This window comes from Vicia villosa, linkage group LG2, assembly GCF_029867415.1.
Source record: "Vicia villosa cultivar HV-30 ecotype Madison, WI linkage group LG2, Vvil1.0, whole genome shotgun sequence".
Classification (NCBI taxonomy): domain Eukaryota; kingdom Viridiplantae; phylum Streptophyta; class Magnoliopsida; order Fabales; family Fabaceae; genus Vicia; species Vicia villosa.
The window spans coordinates 174,162,280-174,179,426 of NC_081181.1; the positions used below are offsets into that span (position 1 = coordinate 174,162,280).

Below are 17,147 nucleotides of genomic sequence, written 5' to 3' on the forward strand. Positions count from 1 at the left end.
CCATAAGGGGAAGCCCACTCTTAAAGGATGATTGGTTGCACTAAAAGCACGTCTCTCATACGCTTCTCATGTATGTACCTTTAAATCCAATTTTGGATGGATGGATTTAAAAAACACAATAAAAGCGCAGACAGGGTGAGTAGGTTGGATTGTAGGAAGTATCATAAAAATGCCCAAGAACTCAAGCTTGAGTGGTTGTGTACATGTCTGGTCTCTTAGGTTAGGTTCTGAAATAGGTCGAAGTCAATCCGGACCTAGTAGAGCTTGCCACGTTTAATGATCTATTTAAAAACACGGGATTGTGTTGAAATAACTAATGAGCCAGATTGGTTATGTTGAAACAAGTCTAATGCATGTAAATATCTGACTAAGATGTGATTCAATTTTTTTTTATAGATCATAGACGATATCATGATCCGTGAGTTGGAATAATTAAGCATTACTCCTAATCACCATTAAGGGGCCGTATCAATTGGGAGCAATCACATTAAATTGCCTCTTGGACTTTCGTGTAAGGCAGGTAAAAGATTATATATAAGGAGAAGAGTGTAAGAAGATTGAAGAGATATTTGAAAGAGAATTCAATTTTGACTTTGTGGGTCCTCTATAGTAGATTTGTCATTGGTGTACTTTTACGAGTAGAGTTGTCAACAACATTTACATGCATCATCATACACATATTATGATCCCTAGCGTAATTGTTGCCTCAAGCCCAAGAGAACTTAAGCTAAACCTAAGAATAATCTATGCTTATCCAAGACAGACATATATGGTTGTTCTATTTTGAGCTTGTATTCTTCTCATTCTTCATCATATTGCATAAAAGAATACCCATTTTACATATGAAGGAGTGAGATAAGAAAATAAGTTAAATATAGATATTAGAGAGAAATACATGACACACAAGTCGCATTTAAAAATCCCAAAACAAAATAAATGGAAACCAAGGTTGTAATATTTACCACAAAGCAACAATAATAAACATACTTTATGCTTTTTGCAAACCCTAATGGCACAAGTTTTATAGTTTCACAAACACTAATTGTATAACCCACAACAACACAACTCTTGCCTCGTCATAAACCCTAATGCAACATGTTTATACCATTAAAAATATAATGATCAATTATTTAATATGATTAATCGAAACATCATTATTTCACCATATAAATATCGAATTTTAAAGCTGAATGAACATTGATCATTCGACTGAATGACAATCATTACACTAATGGTATATAGTAAACAAAGCAGTATATCAAATACACTAACATCACACAATAACTATTTATATCATATATAAATTGATCGATCATATTTGTATGGATGATCGAAGTATCACTGCTTCACCATACAAACTTTAGATTCCAAAGTATAGTCAACAACGAACATCCAAATTATACAAAAATTATGTCAATATTTAATTTCTTATTATTTAATTAATTTAGTGTTTTAATCGAATTAAGACAATAAATGTAGAAAACAAACAATAATTAGATACTTGGTTTCGTAAGTGGCTCTGCTACCACTGAAGAAATGAGTATTCTCTAGTCTAACATTTATCATTAACATGGTAGAACATCAAAGTATGCACTCTCAAGCATGCAAACCAATGGATGATCCAAATTAAATGGTCCTTCCTAAGACTAATTAATTATCACAACTATAATTAGAAGTTCAAAGGACTTTCTTACAAATCTTTTTATCAATCGACCGAACCAACTTTACTGATCAAATAGTTCAAATTAAAAAAGTCTTCAATACGTAGGATCAGTAATATTACAAACTCGTAATCTTATCTACTTTACCCTTATATGTTTTGTGCTTGAGGGACTGTAGTCTTCTATGTTTTTTCTTAAACCAATTCGCCCTTACTCGCCTCATGCTTGAGGGATAGTGAATTGTCATGTCATTCCTTAACCACTTCGCTTTTAGAGGTCTCGTGTTTAAGGAACTATGAATTGTTATATTATGATCCAATCCCATTGTGTATCAACAGACTAGACTCGTTTGCCTCTTATCTTGTAAAACACACACGTATATGACAAAATAGAGATTAGGCTATGTTGAATATCTATTAAATATAGGGTGTGCTCGCAATGTCATCTTATATTATAGGAGATGAATTATCATCAAACATATTTTCTAAAACCAGCAAGAGTATCCCAGTCATAATTGAATAGTCCCAAGTCATACTAAGTTTACTAACAAAGTCTCTAGTATTGAAAGGATGAGTCATTCATCATGCTCCCTATTGGGTCGGAGTCAAGCTTTATGTGAATGTTATTATAGGAAAATAGCTTGAAATCCTTCTGAAGAGAGCTGCAACTAAAAGTATCTATTAAAGTATGACTTATTCACATATAACTAACCTAAATATCCATTGATTTACTTAACTTAGGCAAGATTACCTCTATTCTCTTCACCGCAAATACAATAACTAAATATATTCACCATTAATTTCACATTCTTATACTTTAAATATAACTTTTTATACCACTATTTGTAGGTAACAACTAGATGAAAGTAATATGTGTATTAAATTTACATTTTGTTTGAATCAAAAGAAATTTATTTTGAAAGCTTGAAATTGATTTTTTTAGTATGTCTAATTATTTTTAAATAAAGTTAACTGTTTTCTATAATTGAATTTTAATTAGAAATTTAAAATTTGTAGTTAAATTTAATTTTATGTTGGTCTCTTTTTTCTATAAATGTAAATAATTTTATATTTAAGTTATTTTAATTAAAATTAATTTTAATTAATTAAATTCTTTTTTAACACACACACACACACACACACACACACACACACACACACACACACACACACACACACACACACACACACACACACACACACACACACACACACACACACACACACACACACACACACACACACACACACACACACACACACACACACACACACACACACACACACACACACACACACACACACACACACACACACACACACACACACACACACACACACACACACACACACACACACACACACACACACACACACACACACACACACACACACACACACACACACACACACACACACACACACACACACACACACACACACACACACACACACACACACACACACACACACACACACACACACACACACACACACACACACACACACACACACACACACACACACACACACACACACACACACACACACACACACACACACACACACACACACACACACACACACACACACACACACACACACACACACACACACACACACACACACACACACACACACACACACACACACACACACACACACACACACACACACACACACACACACACACACACACACACACACACACACACACACACACACACACACACACACACACACACACACACACACACACACACACACACACACACACACACACACACACACACACACACACACGTTAGAATTAATTTATACTTTTAAAATTAATTCTAAAACTCTAAAAATAGAATTTGATGAAAATCCAGAGATTATAAATAGAAAACAAAAGAATGAAGGGATTCAACCGAGACCCACTTAAACACCGTTAAGGTTATGTTTGGTGAGTCCTATTTTGAGTTTATAGCTTATAACTTATAGCTTATAACTTCGTAAGATAATAAAAGACCTGTTTGGTAACAGTCTTTTTATCACGAATTTATAGTTTATTTTACTAACTTATAGATTATTGTCTAGATGCTATTTTAAATAGCATTTTAGGTTATAGCTTATCATATTTTCTTTAATTATTATTTCTTATAAATTTTATTTATTTTATATATACATCTTGTTATTGATTAAGAAATATCTTTTTATGTCATTTTACATTTATCTGCTAGTTAAGTCGCTAATTTTACTAAACACTTTAATTAGTTTATCAGCTATCCGTCATCAACTATCACCTATAAGCTATAAACTACTCCCTCCGTCCTAAAATAAGTGTCGCATTTGATAAAATTATTTGTCTCAAAAAAGTGTCGCTTTAAGTTTCCAATGCAATTTTATTTTTTATCTTACAATTATGCCTGCTAATTAATACTCTTAATTTATTATTCTCTCACTATACATTTATGATCATTCAAATACACCAATAATAAACAGGGATAGTTTTGTAAAAACACTATTCTCTCTTTCATTTATATAATTTTCTTAATCTGTGTGAAATGACCAACTATGACATATATTATGTGACGGAGGAAGTATTTACCATCATGCATCAACCATAAACTATCAATTAGCTTATCATCTAACCACTAATTTTACCAAATAAAACTTAAATTTAAAATTCGACAACATGATACAAAGATGAAAGAAGGAAGTAAGGGGAGAGTTCCAAACAACAAGAGGGTCATAGTTAGAGGCCTTAGAAGCTAACGTGTCTCCGCAATTATTTCCTTTCTTATAAATGTGAGTGGTGTAAAAGTAATACTAAAATGTGTATGAGATGGAGAATATTATTAACAAAAATTTAATGGAAGTCATAAGTAATTAATGACTATATATCTATTAATAAAACCTACATACAAAATATTAATAAAACCCTTCAATTTAAACTTAATTACACTTGCAAAAGGTTAAAAATGATTAAAAAAATAATCTCTCAATTAATTTACTTTACTTCAATCAAATGCTATCAAGTACCAAATTTTCACTTGACACTTTTTTAACTTTCACTTTCTCTCATGCTTTTCACTCTTTTACTCACCATCTCATTCTTCTTTTAAATTAAATTTATTTTTATTTTATATTTCTTTCTCTTTTCTTTTCATTATTTTATCTTTTCTTCTCTTCTCATACTTATTAATTTATTATTGTTTTTCAAGTACTTCTAAATATGTTTAAAGTACTTCTAAAGTTAGGTATTTTCACTTTTCGTTCCTTTAAAACATTTTGTCAAAGAATCGTCCCTCTGAAATTAAGAATTTTAAATTTTCGTTCCTCATGTTAAAACTGTTGCTAATTCAATTGTTAAGTAGTAAGTTATCGCTAAAAACAGTCGTTAATTCCGTCGTTAAGTTGTAAAAAATCTTCACTAAGTTGCAGGAAGGACCAAAACTTAAAAAATTCTTAACTTGAAAGGAACGATTCTTTAACAAAATTTTTTAAAAGGACGAAAAGTAAAAATATCTAACTAAAAGATTTTAAACATTTATAACCCTGAATAAAAAACAAAACAAAAGAACTTAGATGAATAAAACAACAAACAACTAAGTTTAAAAAAATCTTAAATTTTAAATAAAGATATATCTAACTCATTTTATTTATTTCTATATATGTTAATATTTTCATTATATTCGTAAATGAATGACATCTTATATCTTTATTTAAATAAAAAATTATAATATGCAAGTAAGAAAAATAACTATATAGATTTTTTTTAAATTACTAATAAATAGAGTACTTTTTATTATTTTTATGCATATTAAAAATTAATTGTAATACATTAATATGTATAACCATAGTATCTAACTATTATACTAAATATTTATTGTTGTATAAATGTATATAATATTGACGTTTAATTTTGTTTTTACAATATATTTAATTAAATTTATTTATTTATTATTACTAAAAATAGTATTTGATTTATTTTATTTTAATAGAATTAAGATTTTATTTTTATCAAATTGAATAATACTCAATAGTCGTGCACACAGCTAACTTTTCATATTATAAATCACTATAAGCAAAATATCTATTTTATTTTAGTTAATAATTATCTTTATTTGATACACAACATTCTTATTTTTAAATGTCAAATTTTCTCTTTTTCTCACAAGTCACTATCAACAAAATACCTATTTTGTTTTAATTAAAAATTACCTTTATATAAAACACAAAATTTTTATTTCTAAATATCAAAATATTTCTTTTTCTCACAGGTTACTATCACTAAACTATTTATTTTATTATAATTAATAATTGAATTTATTTGAGACACAAAATTATTATTTTCATATTTTAAGTTTTTTTTTTCTTTTTCAAATATTTTTATAATTATTTATTTATTATTTTACAATCAAATTATCTATTTTAAATTCACACACGCTATATTTTAAATTATATATATATATATATATATATATATATATATATATATATATATATATATATATATATATATATATATATATATAAATATATTGTATTAGATAAATTTATCTGTATTGCGAGTACACAAATATTTTACTAGTTTTGTTCATAATAGAGTTAGAAGAATATATCTATCATCAGAGAATTTGTCTTGTCATTCCTCAAATTAGCCATGACACCTCCCAAAATGCAAGAAAAGACCAAAATGCCTAACAAAAATTATTTACCATATTTTCTGAAAACTGCGGAGACAACCGGAAAATTTCAAATTTTAGGGCGATACAGAAATATGACCAGTGTACCGGAGATTTCGTGAAAGCAAGTAAGTTTTCGATATTTTTACCAGAAATTATGAATGTTCCGGTATTTCTTACCAATAATTTTATAATTTAGGTATTTTGTACCGGAAATTTTAAAATTTCTGTTATTTTTATAAATTTTTTAAAATGCCATAAATTTTGAAATTTCTGATATTTTGTCCCGTACCAAAAACTTTGAAATATTTGAAATATTTCGGTATTTTGTATTTTTTAAAAAATTCTATTTTTCTTAAATTGGAGATGCTCTCATGTATCTATTAGATGTGTTGATCAATACATCATAGCTAGAGCTGTCAAAATGGGCTAGCCCACATGGGCCGGCCCGCCAAGCCCGAAAAATCATAGGGCGTGGGCCTTAAAATTAGAGCCCATATTTTTCAGGGCCTTTTTAGCCCAGCCCTGAAAAACTCGCTACCCATTAGGGCTAGCCCATATGGGTCGTGGGTAGCCCATTAGGCCCGCATAATTATAAATTTTAAAAAAATATATTAATATTTATATTATCTTACTTCAAAATAACATATTGATTTATCTCCCTTCACTAAATTTTATCTCTATTTTATTCAATCTTTCTCTTTTAAATATTATACATTAATATAATCAACATTTTTTTCATCATATTATATTAGTTTTTCTCTTATAATAAATATTCAAGTATTATTTTATACAATTTAGACATATATTGTGATCTAACCTGATCATAAGGGATCGTCACGGCAGCTGGATCTGGCTTGATGAACAAGGTGGGGGATACCTGCAAGGTTCTCCGATGCTAAAGTTAGAAGCTATCAGAGAGAGTGAGGGTTTAAGAAGTAGAGAATGAATACCTGACCCTCTAGTGAAAGAGGGTATTTATAGCCCCCAGCGCTGGGCCAAGGTTTCCTAATTGGGCCAAATCCAATTGGAGGCCCACGTGCTAGGAAACTGCCAGAACACCCTCTGCTAGGGCTGAGTCAGCAGGTGACTCACGTTCTGAGGTGAGCGTGGCGTAGGATTCGGAGGAGGTTGACCGGATCCTTCGCTGAAGCGTTACGTGGTCTTCATGCTTGACTTGTTCGTAACGGTAACCAAAGGGAATGGGCCCAAACGTATTGGGCCTGCTCGGCTGGAAAGAAGAGTTGAGCCTGCTCGGCCCAGTCCAGAACATACTGTATTTAGAAACACATTATAGTATTTATAAGAGATAATATAGTACTTAAAAATGTATTATGTTTAAAATAACATAATTCTTAATTTTATTTATAATAAATATTATGGAGTTTTTATTTTAATTTTTTTTAAATAAAAAAGCTCATTTAGGGCTGGGTAGCCCGAAACCCATCTAGGGCCGGGCTCGGGTAGTAAATATCGAGCCCATATTATACAGGGCCTTTTTGGCCCAGTCCTAAAAAGCCCAGAGTCCGCTAGGGCTGGCCCGTTTAGGACCGGGTAGCCCATATTGACAGCTCTAATTAGAGCTGTCAAAATGGGCTCGGCCCATTGGGCCGGCCCATAAGCCCTACCATTTAGCACGGGCCGGGCCGTAAAATACCTTAAAAAAATACGACCCTATCTTTTTGGGCCAGCCCACGGGGCCTATGTTTTTTATGGGCTGGGCCGGGCCAAGCGGGCTTCGGGCTGGCCCATTAAAAAAATTTTGGTAAATTTTGGAGAAAAAAGATTGAGATAAGATATGATTTTATAAATGTGTTTTCAAGTCATAAAGAAAAGTTAAAGAGGATCAAGATATATTTTCAAAATGATGTGATCAAAGAAATGATTGTGAAATGTAGAGAAAATTTGATAAGTATTGGTGATAATATTAAGTTACTTTATACTTTTACATGGATGATTTTGTGGTATTCATATATATATATATATTTATGGATAAATATTTTAAACATCACTTATATACGTTTATGATGACTTTCTACTTATATTGTATTGCATTTATCCATTACATTCTTTTTATAAAATTAAAATTATAATATTGAAATACGGGTCGGGTTGGCCCATCGGACCGCACGACCCTTTGAAAAATGGGCCGGGCTCATTTTATGTGGCCTATTTAACAATTGGGATGGGCCGGGCCAGCCCATTAAAACACGTTGGCCCACCGGACCGAAGCGGGCTGGGCCGGGCCCATTTGACAACTCTAGCTCTAATCATAGCCTTTGATTTATTTTGCTTAAAAAATAAATAAAAAATGCAAGGTGGAGCATCTCCAATGGTAGTATTTTTCAATGAGTTCTCCAACTAGACATAAATATAATAATTAAATATTGAATCAATTTGCCATGTCATAGTAGAGTTGCATTGCAATGCAACTAATAAAAAATTGTGGTACCCAATCAAATTAATTTATAAGATAAAGTTGTGGGACTCATTTGAATTACATCAATAAAATAAATATTTAATAAATTATTTTGAGATGATATGACTGGTGAGACTCGTAAAGAACTCAAAAATGAGTTTCACCATTGGAGATGGTCTAAGTGCAGGGAATTAAATTCCGAAGAACTTGTGTTTCGAGAATCCAAAAGTACATGCCAGCTTTCTTCCACTGACTTCTCAATCGAAAACAAAAACTGAAAAGACCAAACAAATCCTTCCTTCTTGAGCATAGTTCCAACTTTACTTTCCCACTTTCTTTTTCTTTTCTCCATTTTTGTGTATCCATTCCTGCACCACCAACTTTGCAGTGTTCTGCATTATTTCTGCCACAAACAAACAAAATATTCAACTAATTTGCTTCACCTTTTCATCACAATGGAGTAACTTAACCTAATTTTGAGTATATATTTGAACAACACACACAATATTATTCTTGACATGAAGAAACAATCCTCATCTTATTCCAAAGAACCTTTTCAACAAATACTCCAAATAAAAAACATCTCTCTCAACCAACTGCTGGACTGCCAATCGCCACCGCGCAACACCGCTTCCTGCTCCATCTCGTCACAACTCCAGCCATGCCGGTCTGATCTTGTCTTCTCTTGCTTTTTATTTTCCTCTTTCCTATCTTAACTCTCCAAGTCTTGAGTTTTAAAGTTTAGGCATTGTAATTTTAGTCACCTTATTATTATTTTTATTTTTTGGTTTAAATTTTGATCTCTCTAAATTAAAATCTGGAATTTTAAACTCTTTATTTTAATTTTTTTTAAAGATTTTTATCCCCTTATACATTGGATGACATTTTTTAATGAAATGGAACTCACATGGATGACTCGTTCAATATAAATCTTAAATAAAATTAGTTTTTTTAACCAATCATTGTTAAATTAACACTGACACATCATCAATATGATCGTCATTTTATTTAAATTTGCTTTTGAATTTGCAAGGACCAAAATTCTTAAAAAACTAAAATATAAAAATTAAAATTTTGAACTTTAGAATAGAACGATCAAAACCCAAAATAAAAGATAATAGGGGACCAAAATTATAATTAAGCTTAAAATTCATTATCGATATTACATTATTTAATGTTTAGTTTATTTATCATAAAATACACACTACAATGAAAAACACTTGTATTATAGTATTTAGATCTATTAATAGGATTTAGTTCAATATTTAATAAATGAATGTTGTTATTCTTATACTACATATCTTACACATGTATCTACACCATCTAAAATACAGCAAATATGTACTTTTATTTTGTATTGAGAAAGGTGAAAATAATTATAAAACATAATAAAAGGAATTAAACCGTATTTAATCCGGTGTAGTTGAAAAATTTAGTGTGGAATTATCATTCCCATTAATAAATAATGAAGTCTCCAATCTCAATTATCTGTTTTCTTTACTCAAATGCCACAAAAATATCAATCTGCCACAATTTAAAATTTGTTTTCTATCTGCCATCTTTTTTTAGTTATGATTCGGTTGACGATTAGTTAAATCTATACATACAATTTTTTTTATATTGGAGGTCGGCCAATGGTGGATTGAACTCTAACTGAGAAGAGAATTTTTTTACCCACCTCCATATTTTCTTGGTCACATCTGTTGAAAAACCAAAAATACCCTTACTTCGGAAATGCATTTCCAAAACACTTTTTTTTTTAAAATTTGTCTTATTTCGGAAAGCACTTCCGAAAACACGAAAAAAAATGTTTTCGGAAATACATTTCCGAAAACACCTCTTTTTGGATTTTCGGAGATGCATTTCCGAAAACACCTGTTTTTTTTTGGAGAGGGGTAAACCAAATTGGTCTTGGAATGTTTCGGATATACACTTCCGAAAGAATTCAATAATTATTAAAAAATTAAAATCAAGGTTTCCTAAACAATTTTAAAGTTAAAAATTATTTTACTAACTTATATAAATCAAAAACATTTTAATTTCATAAGTAAATTTTGAATTATATAGAATTAAATATAAAATTTATTCATTAAATAAAATTAAGACAAAATCTTTTTTTAATTTTTTTAAACTAAATAAAAAATTATAACTCATTTTTAATTATGAATCAGAATAGAAATATATAAATATATAATAATAATTATTAATTTTGTAAGTGAAATATATAAATATATAAATATATAAATATATAAATATATAATAATTTTTATAAATATATAATAATCATTATAATTATTATATAAATATATAAATATATAAATTAAAACACTCATTTTTTTAATTTTTTTCGTAAATACATAATAATTATTATAAATATATAAATAAAAAATTATAACTCATTTTGTAAGTGAAATCATTTTAATTTTTTAATTAAAATTATTTTAAATTTTAAAATATGAATCAGAATAGAAATATATAATAATTATTATTTATAACTCATAAATTATATCAAAATATATAATTATTATTATTCATTACTCATAAATTATATTAAATTTATGATATATGAATTAATTAATATCCTAAAATTAATTTTTGGGATTTTTAGATTTTTTTTTTGTTTTTTCGGAGATGCATCTCCGAATTAATCAAAATTCTAATTTTTGGGATTTTTTCGGAAATGCACTTCTGAAGTCTGGAAAAATTTTTAAAAAAAAAAATTCAAAAATGCATTTCTGAAGCAGGGGTAAAGTGGGGTTTTTGCTGGGGGTGACCCCCATAAGGAGGTGGGTAAAGAAAAAACCAACTGAGAATTTGTTTGCAAATTTGTATGAACTTAATTTTAATATTTATGAGTTAAATATTAATTTTATTTAATATATTATTTTTTGATTCAATATAATATAATATTTTTATATAATTGTTTTATAATTTATTTTAGTTAATAAATTAATATAATATAATATATCCATAATTCAATGGTCGAATATTTGAAACAACTATATCAGAATATCACAAGTTGAAAAAGTATTTAGGTAGTCACATTTTTAGAGTAGGTTCGACCATTCATTATAGCATTTTTAGACCATCCTTGGTTTGGCGATTCGTTAGAGCAATAGTTGAGGATAAACCCAGGCAAATTTGTGCCTAATATTAGACATCCATCGATTAAAAGTGTTCTAAAAATACTCAAAAAGTGTGACTATCTGAATTACTTTTTTCAACGTGTGACGTTTTAGTATTGTCGTTTCAACTGTTAGGCCATTGAATTGCCAAATATATTATATTATATTATATTATATTATATTAATTTATTAACTAAAAATATATTATTAAATAAATTATATAACAATGATATAAATTATTATATTATATTATATCAAAAATATTATATTATATTATATTAAATTAATATTATTAATAACTCAAAATATTAAAAATAAATTCATACAAATTGAAAAACAAAAATAAAACTCCCAGTTAGAGTTCAATAAATCATTGGCCGACTGTCAAGATAAAAAAATGCACATATAGGTTCAACCAACCATTGACCAAAATTAAAATTTTTTAAATTGGGGCAAATTAGTATTTTTATTTCATTTTTATGCATATGAGTAAAAAAATTCAATTATCTTCTTTAAATAATATTTAGTTATTTTTACTCTAAATCCAACTTAATTTAGTGATAGTTTTAAAAGAGTTCAGATAAAGTTCTATAAATATATGAATTATAAAATTATTTAAAATATTATTAAATCAATATAATATATTATATTGATTATAAATTATGTATACAATAAAACAAAGTAATTAAAAATAACATGTTTAGATGTTTTGCAATTTGTTATTGGGCTAAATTACATTTTTGTTCCCTACTTTATCCCACATATAAAATTAGTTCTCTATTTTGTTCTTTTAAGGGTCATTTTTTTAAGACGTAACACTTTTTTTTTTTTACATCATTTTTAACTAATTAGAAGTAATTGTCGGCTTATATTGAATTATTAATACATTACCAAAATATTGAAACAAAAATCTTCTCCCCATTTTCTTTTCACTGAGAGAAAGGAAACGGAAAAGCGACGGATCGAACAAAAGGTGGGCTTGGAATCCAATGCAAGACATCCCTTTTAGTGGGCTTGTCATTCGGTTTATAGTCCACTTTTTGTAATCTGTATTGATTTGTATTCTGATATTTTAAAATTTTGATTTAGAGTTGCAGGAAAAGAGATGTTCAAAAACAGGTACATGGTGATGATGCGCCAAACCATTTGGCGTATTAGTATAAATTTTCTTGAATTAGCCAATTCATTGGCGTATATGTGTTTGTGAAAAGTAAATAAAAAAATAAAAAAATAAAAAAATTCACATTTGCGCCAAACCATATGGCGCATACTCCTAATTTTTGTACTAATGCGCCAATTCATTTGGCGCATACTCCAGAGGGTCTTCAAAACCTAGACACTTTAGTAAATTTTTTGAAAAACTTGTTTTTTTGGTAATTTTTTTTTAAACCTTGTTATTTAAATTTTTTTCCTCCATTGTTTGATTGTAAAGTTATGCATATTTACAATTATCAGTAGCAAATGAATTTGTTATGGCTATAATTTTTTTTAATCATATGTATACCTTTTTTCCAGTTGGGATCCCTCATGCCTGTTTTTCGCTCATGATTTTAATATATCCATAGCAAATTGGTTGATGAATTCTAACAGGTTTGATATATTCTACTTAATACATGTTATCAAATTTCTACATGATTTTTTTTTTTATTTCAAATTCCTTCATGTTATAATTTCTATATTTTGATTTTCAACAGTTTTGTGATCTATTAACTCTCTACTTGATTTAGTCAAAAAAAAAAAAAAACTCTACTTGATTGAATGATCAAATATCCATAAGGATCCAACCATTTTGATTTGTATGACAACATGTGCATGTTGATTCGATGTAACATGCTTTAAGTAAAAAAAATTTTTTGGTGTAATCAAGATAATATTTTAAGTATATTTTATGATTTTTATTTTATGTTCAATGGAGTGTGTATTTTTAAAGATTAAGATATGTATTAGTCAAGATAACTCATTTAATAAAAATTATTTATATTTTCATTTTAATACTATAATAATTTTTTTGAATACATAACGGAAATAAACTAAATATAAGATCTCAATAAATGAAATCGATTATATTTTAATTGACATTAATTTATTATTGTTTAAGTTATTTTAGATATATGGCTATAAGTACAATAACTATTTATTAACAAAATTAATCAAAAATAAATAATTTTTTTCTTATAATAGCTTTTGTATTTTTGAATATATGATAAAACATGTTTTTAAATTGGACAAAATTTAGGTACAATTCTTTAGGTGTGGTTCTTACTATTTTCCAATGAAATATGACAAATATACTTAAATATCATTTTGTGAGTGAAAATAGGAGAAATTTATATACGCGTAAAAAAAAATTATACACTTGTCATATTTTTATTTGAAAATAGTAAAAACCACACATAAAGAATTGTACCTAAATTTTGTCCTTTTAAATTTTGATAAATAATTTTCAATTAGATTAAATATAAGGAGTCCCATAATGCTGAAAATAAAAGAAATTTTACTATGTTAATTAGAAAATTGATTTTGCTTCATGAAACATTCATAACACATTATTATTTAAGATTTTATAAATATTTTAAGTATATTTTATGATTTTCATTTTAATTGTTTTGGAAAAAAATTTGGTTTTTTTCAGTTGTCATTTTTAAAATTCATTCCAACATTATTATTCATTTGTAAATAATGCATATTTATTTATTAGTACAACAAACAAAAATAGATATATCATTTAATGATAATTAAGTGTATTGTAGAAGTATAAATAAAAAATGATATGAAGAGTAGTAAATTTATTTTTTTCATTATTTTTTGTTTGCATCTGTTTAACTTTTCACATTAATAAAAAACATAAATGAATTTTATTATTTTTTAATATGATTATTTATTTTTCTCTGCAATATTATTTATTATTTTGTTATTTTTACTTATGTTTCTGCAATAAATAATTAAAGTAATGATTAAGATTTACTTTGTAAGCATGTTGTTGCATTCTATAAGTATCAAGCATATGCAAAGTATATACTTCAACGTTTTATAATAAAATATTAACATTAAAAAATTATATAAATATTTTTTTATAAAAAATGAAATAATTATGATTGGTGAATACATAAATTTTGCATGAGAATATGATTATAATCTTATATTTCCTTTTTTTTTTTAATCTCAATCACTTATTCTTTTCCCAATAAATATGAATTAATTATTAATTATAATAAATTGTTATTCCCTTTCTCTTTCCAACAAATAAGATTTACTTTTCTAAATTAATATATAAAAAGTAATTACCACCAAAAATACTTTATTATTCTAATTAATACATAATCATTATTAAAAACACCACAATTAATAAATCCAATTTTAATTGATTCTTTCCATTATTTCCATAAAATTACACGGTTTGCAGAGCAAACAATGCTACACTCGAAAAAGCCTTGACGTATTCCCAAACAACATGCATTATTACAACTTCTAATCTCTGCAACTACGGTTGTTTTTCTATTTTATTGTTTTTTCATAATTATTATCGTTTATTACTACAAATAAGTGATTCTTGGTTTTGATTTTTGATTTTTCCATATTCATTAAAACACAAACTTTTGGATTCAACCTTCTTCCACATACATTAAATATATAATAAATTTGGATGTTTTGTCATTTTTTTTATGTTCTTTCAAGTGATTATTCAAATGAGATGAATTAGATTTTAATTATTTTTTCTTTTTTAGTAATAATAATTGATTCATATATTTTTTTCCAACAAATTAACAATAATACTATATAGTAATAATAAATACTAATAATGTATTGCTCAGGGATGAAGTTAGGATGATGCACCAGTGGGGTAAGTTTCAGCAAGGTGATAAGTTCAAAAATCATAAGTTGTATGATGAATTTGTTCAGCATTACCCTAAGTCTGATTGGAGTGCTTTGATTTGTAAGAATAAAGCGAGGCCTCGTGCCGTGTTTATGCTGTGGCTGGCTTGTCAGCACAGACTTGCTACGAAGGACCGGCTGGCCAAGATTGGTGTTAACACGGATCTTAAGTGTGTGTTCTACAACTGCTCTGAAACCAGTCAACATTTGTTTTTGAGTGCAGGTTTATGAATCAGGTGTGGACAGAAGTGCTGCGGTGGATGAACATGAGACATAATGCACAGGGATGGAATCAGGAGATGTAATGACTTCTGAAAGTTTGTAAAAGCAAGAATTGGCGAGGAAAGTTTGTACAGATAGCTATAGCGGAGACAATTTATGCGGTTTGGTTACACAAAAACAATAGAGTGTTTAAAAGTGAGTATAAGGATAGGTGTATAGTGGAAGACATTATAGGAAAAATTGTAAATAGAGTGTGGATGTTTCCTAAGTATAGAGATAGAATTGCTCAGTTGTTGCTGGATTAGGTGGGTGATACCTTAGCCTATAGGGGGTTCTTTTTCCTATAGGTTGTAGGTTTTAGTCTTGCTTTGGTTGGCGGGTGTTGGACCCTATGGGTCGCTTTGTACTTAATTGAATTTTTGGAAATATATATAATTTCTTATTCTTCCAAAAAAAATACTAATAATGTACTAAACAATAATCCTGTATAGTAATAATAAATACTAATAATATAATCGGGAATACTTTTAATTTTCTGGAATTTTTAGAGATTATATGTTCAATTCATTAAATCTAATCATATTATTAAACCAATATGTTATTAAACTAATATGTGTTTTTGGTGTATAATATATTTTATTTTATAATATTTGTTAAAAGAAATTGTATAATTAAAATTATAAATAATTATAAAAATTCTAGCCATGTCTGACGGGTCAAACCTGTTTTTCCACCCTATATTTAGTTTAATAACAATTACCAAATCTATATATATCCTAACAACTACTACAACTTGATAAATTAAATTAATATTTGTATGACTTTATATAAATTAATATACATTTTTTTTACTATAACTATATAATATTTATTTAATATTTATTTCGACCGTGCGAACGCACCGGTACATTACTAGTTGATAGAATAGTCAAACAAAGCAAATTGTATTTGATAGAGCCTTACATATCATGAAACCCAGCCTTAACTATTTCTTCATCAAAAGTCAATCATAGGCATAACACAGACTAACAATTAAAACATAAATTTCATAACAGCATGGACCGTAGTATGGATCAATGGTCAGATGTTTTCTGATACACAAGATCCTCATTAAGAGGCAGGTGTAGAGCATACTTCCATCTATGGGGGAATTATGATATGAATACAATAACTAAAGC

General features: G+C 27.9%; 1 protein-coding gene across 3 annotated transcripts; it reads left to right on the forward strand.

The window, feature by feature from the left end:
• The first annotated feature begins 9,011 nt into the window (after window positions 1–9,011).
• LOC131653015 (uncharacterized) lies at window positions 9,012–16,457 on the forward strand. Of its 3 annotated transcripts, XM_058923045.1 has the most exons (4): window positions 9,012–9,416; window positions 13,390–13,464; window positions 15,687–15,715; window positions 15,971–16,457. In XM_058923045.1, exons 1-4 carry the CDS (start codon window positions 9,268–9,270, stop codon window positions 15,976–15,978), a joined length of 261 nt encoding a protein of 86 aa, XP_058779028.1. In that variant the 5' UTR covers window positions 9,012–9,267; the 3' UTR covers window positions 15,979–16,457. The 3 variants fall into 3 exon arrangements, with proteins under 3 accessions (XP_058779028.1, XP_058779026.1, XP_058779027.1); XM_058923043.1 differs by having other exon boundaries at window positions 15,687–16,453; XM_058923044.1 differs by lacking the exon at window positions 13,390–13,464 and having other exon boundaries at window positions 15,687–16,454.
• Window positions 16,458–17,147: the final 690 nt, after the last annotated feature.

What these genes read in the sequence shown, in the direction of transcription:
- LOC131653015 (XM_058923043.1), top strand. Translation starts at nt 9,268, where the DNA reads ATGAAGAAACAATCCTCATCTTATTCCAAAGAACCTTTTCAACAAATA. An exon ending in TCACAACTCCAGCCATGCCG is followed by an intron (nt 9,417 to 13,389) that starts GTCTGATCTTGT and finishes CCTTTTTTCCAG; the next exon opens with TTGGGATCCCTCATGCCTGT. An exon ending in TGGTTGATGAATTCTAACAG is followed by an intron (nt 13,465 to 15,686) that starts GTTTGATATATT and finishes TGTATTGCTCAG; the next exon opens with GGATGAAGTTAGGATGATGC.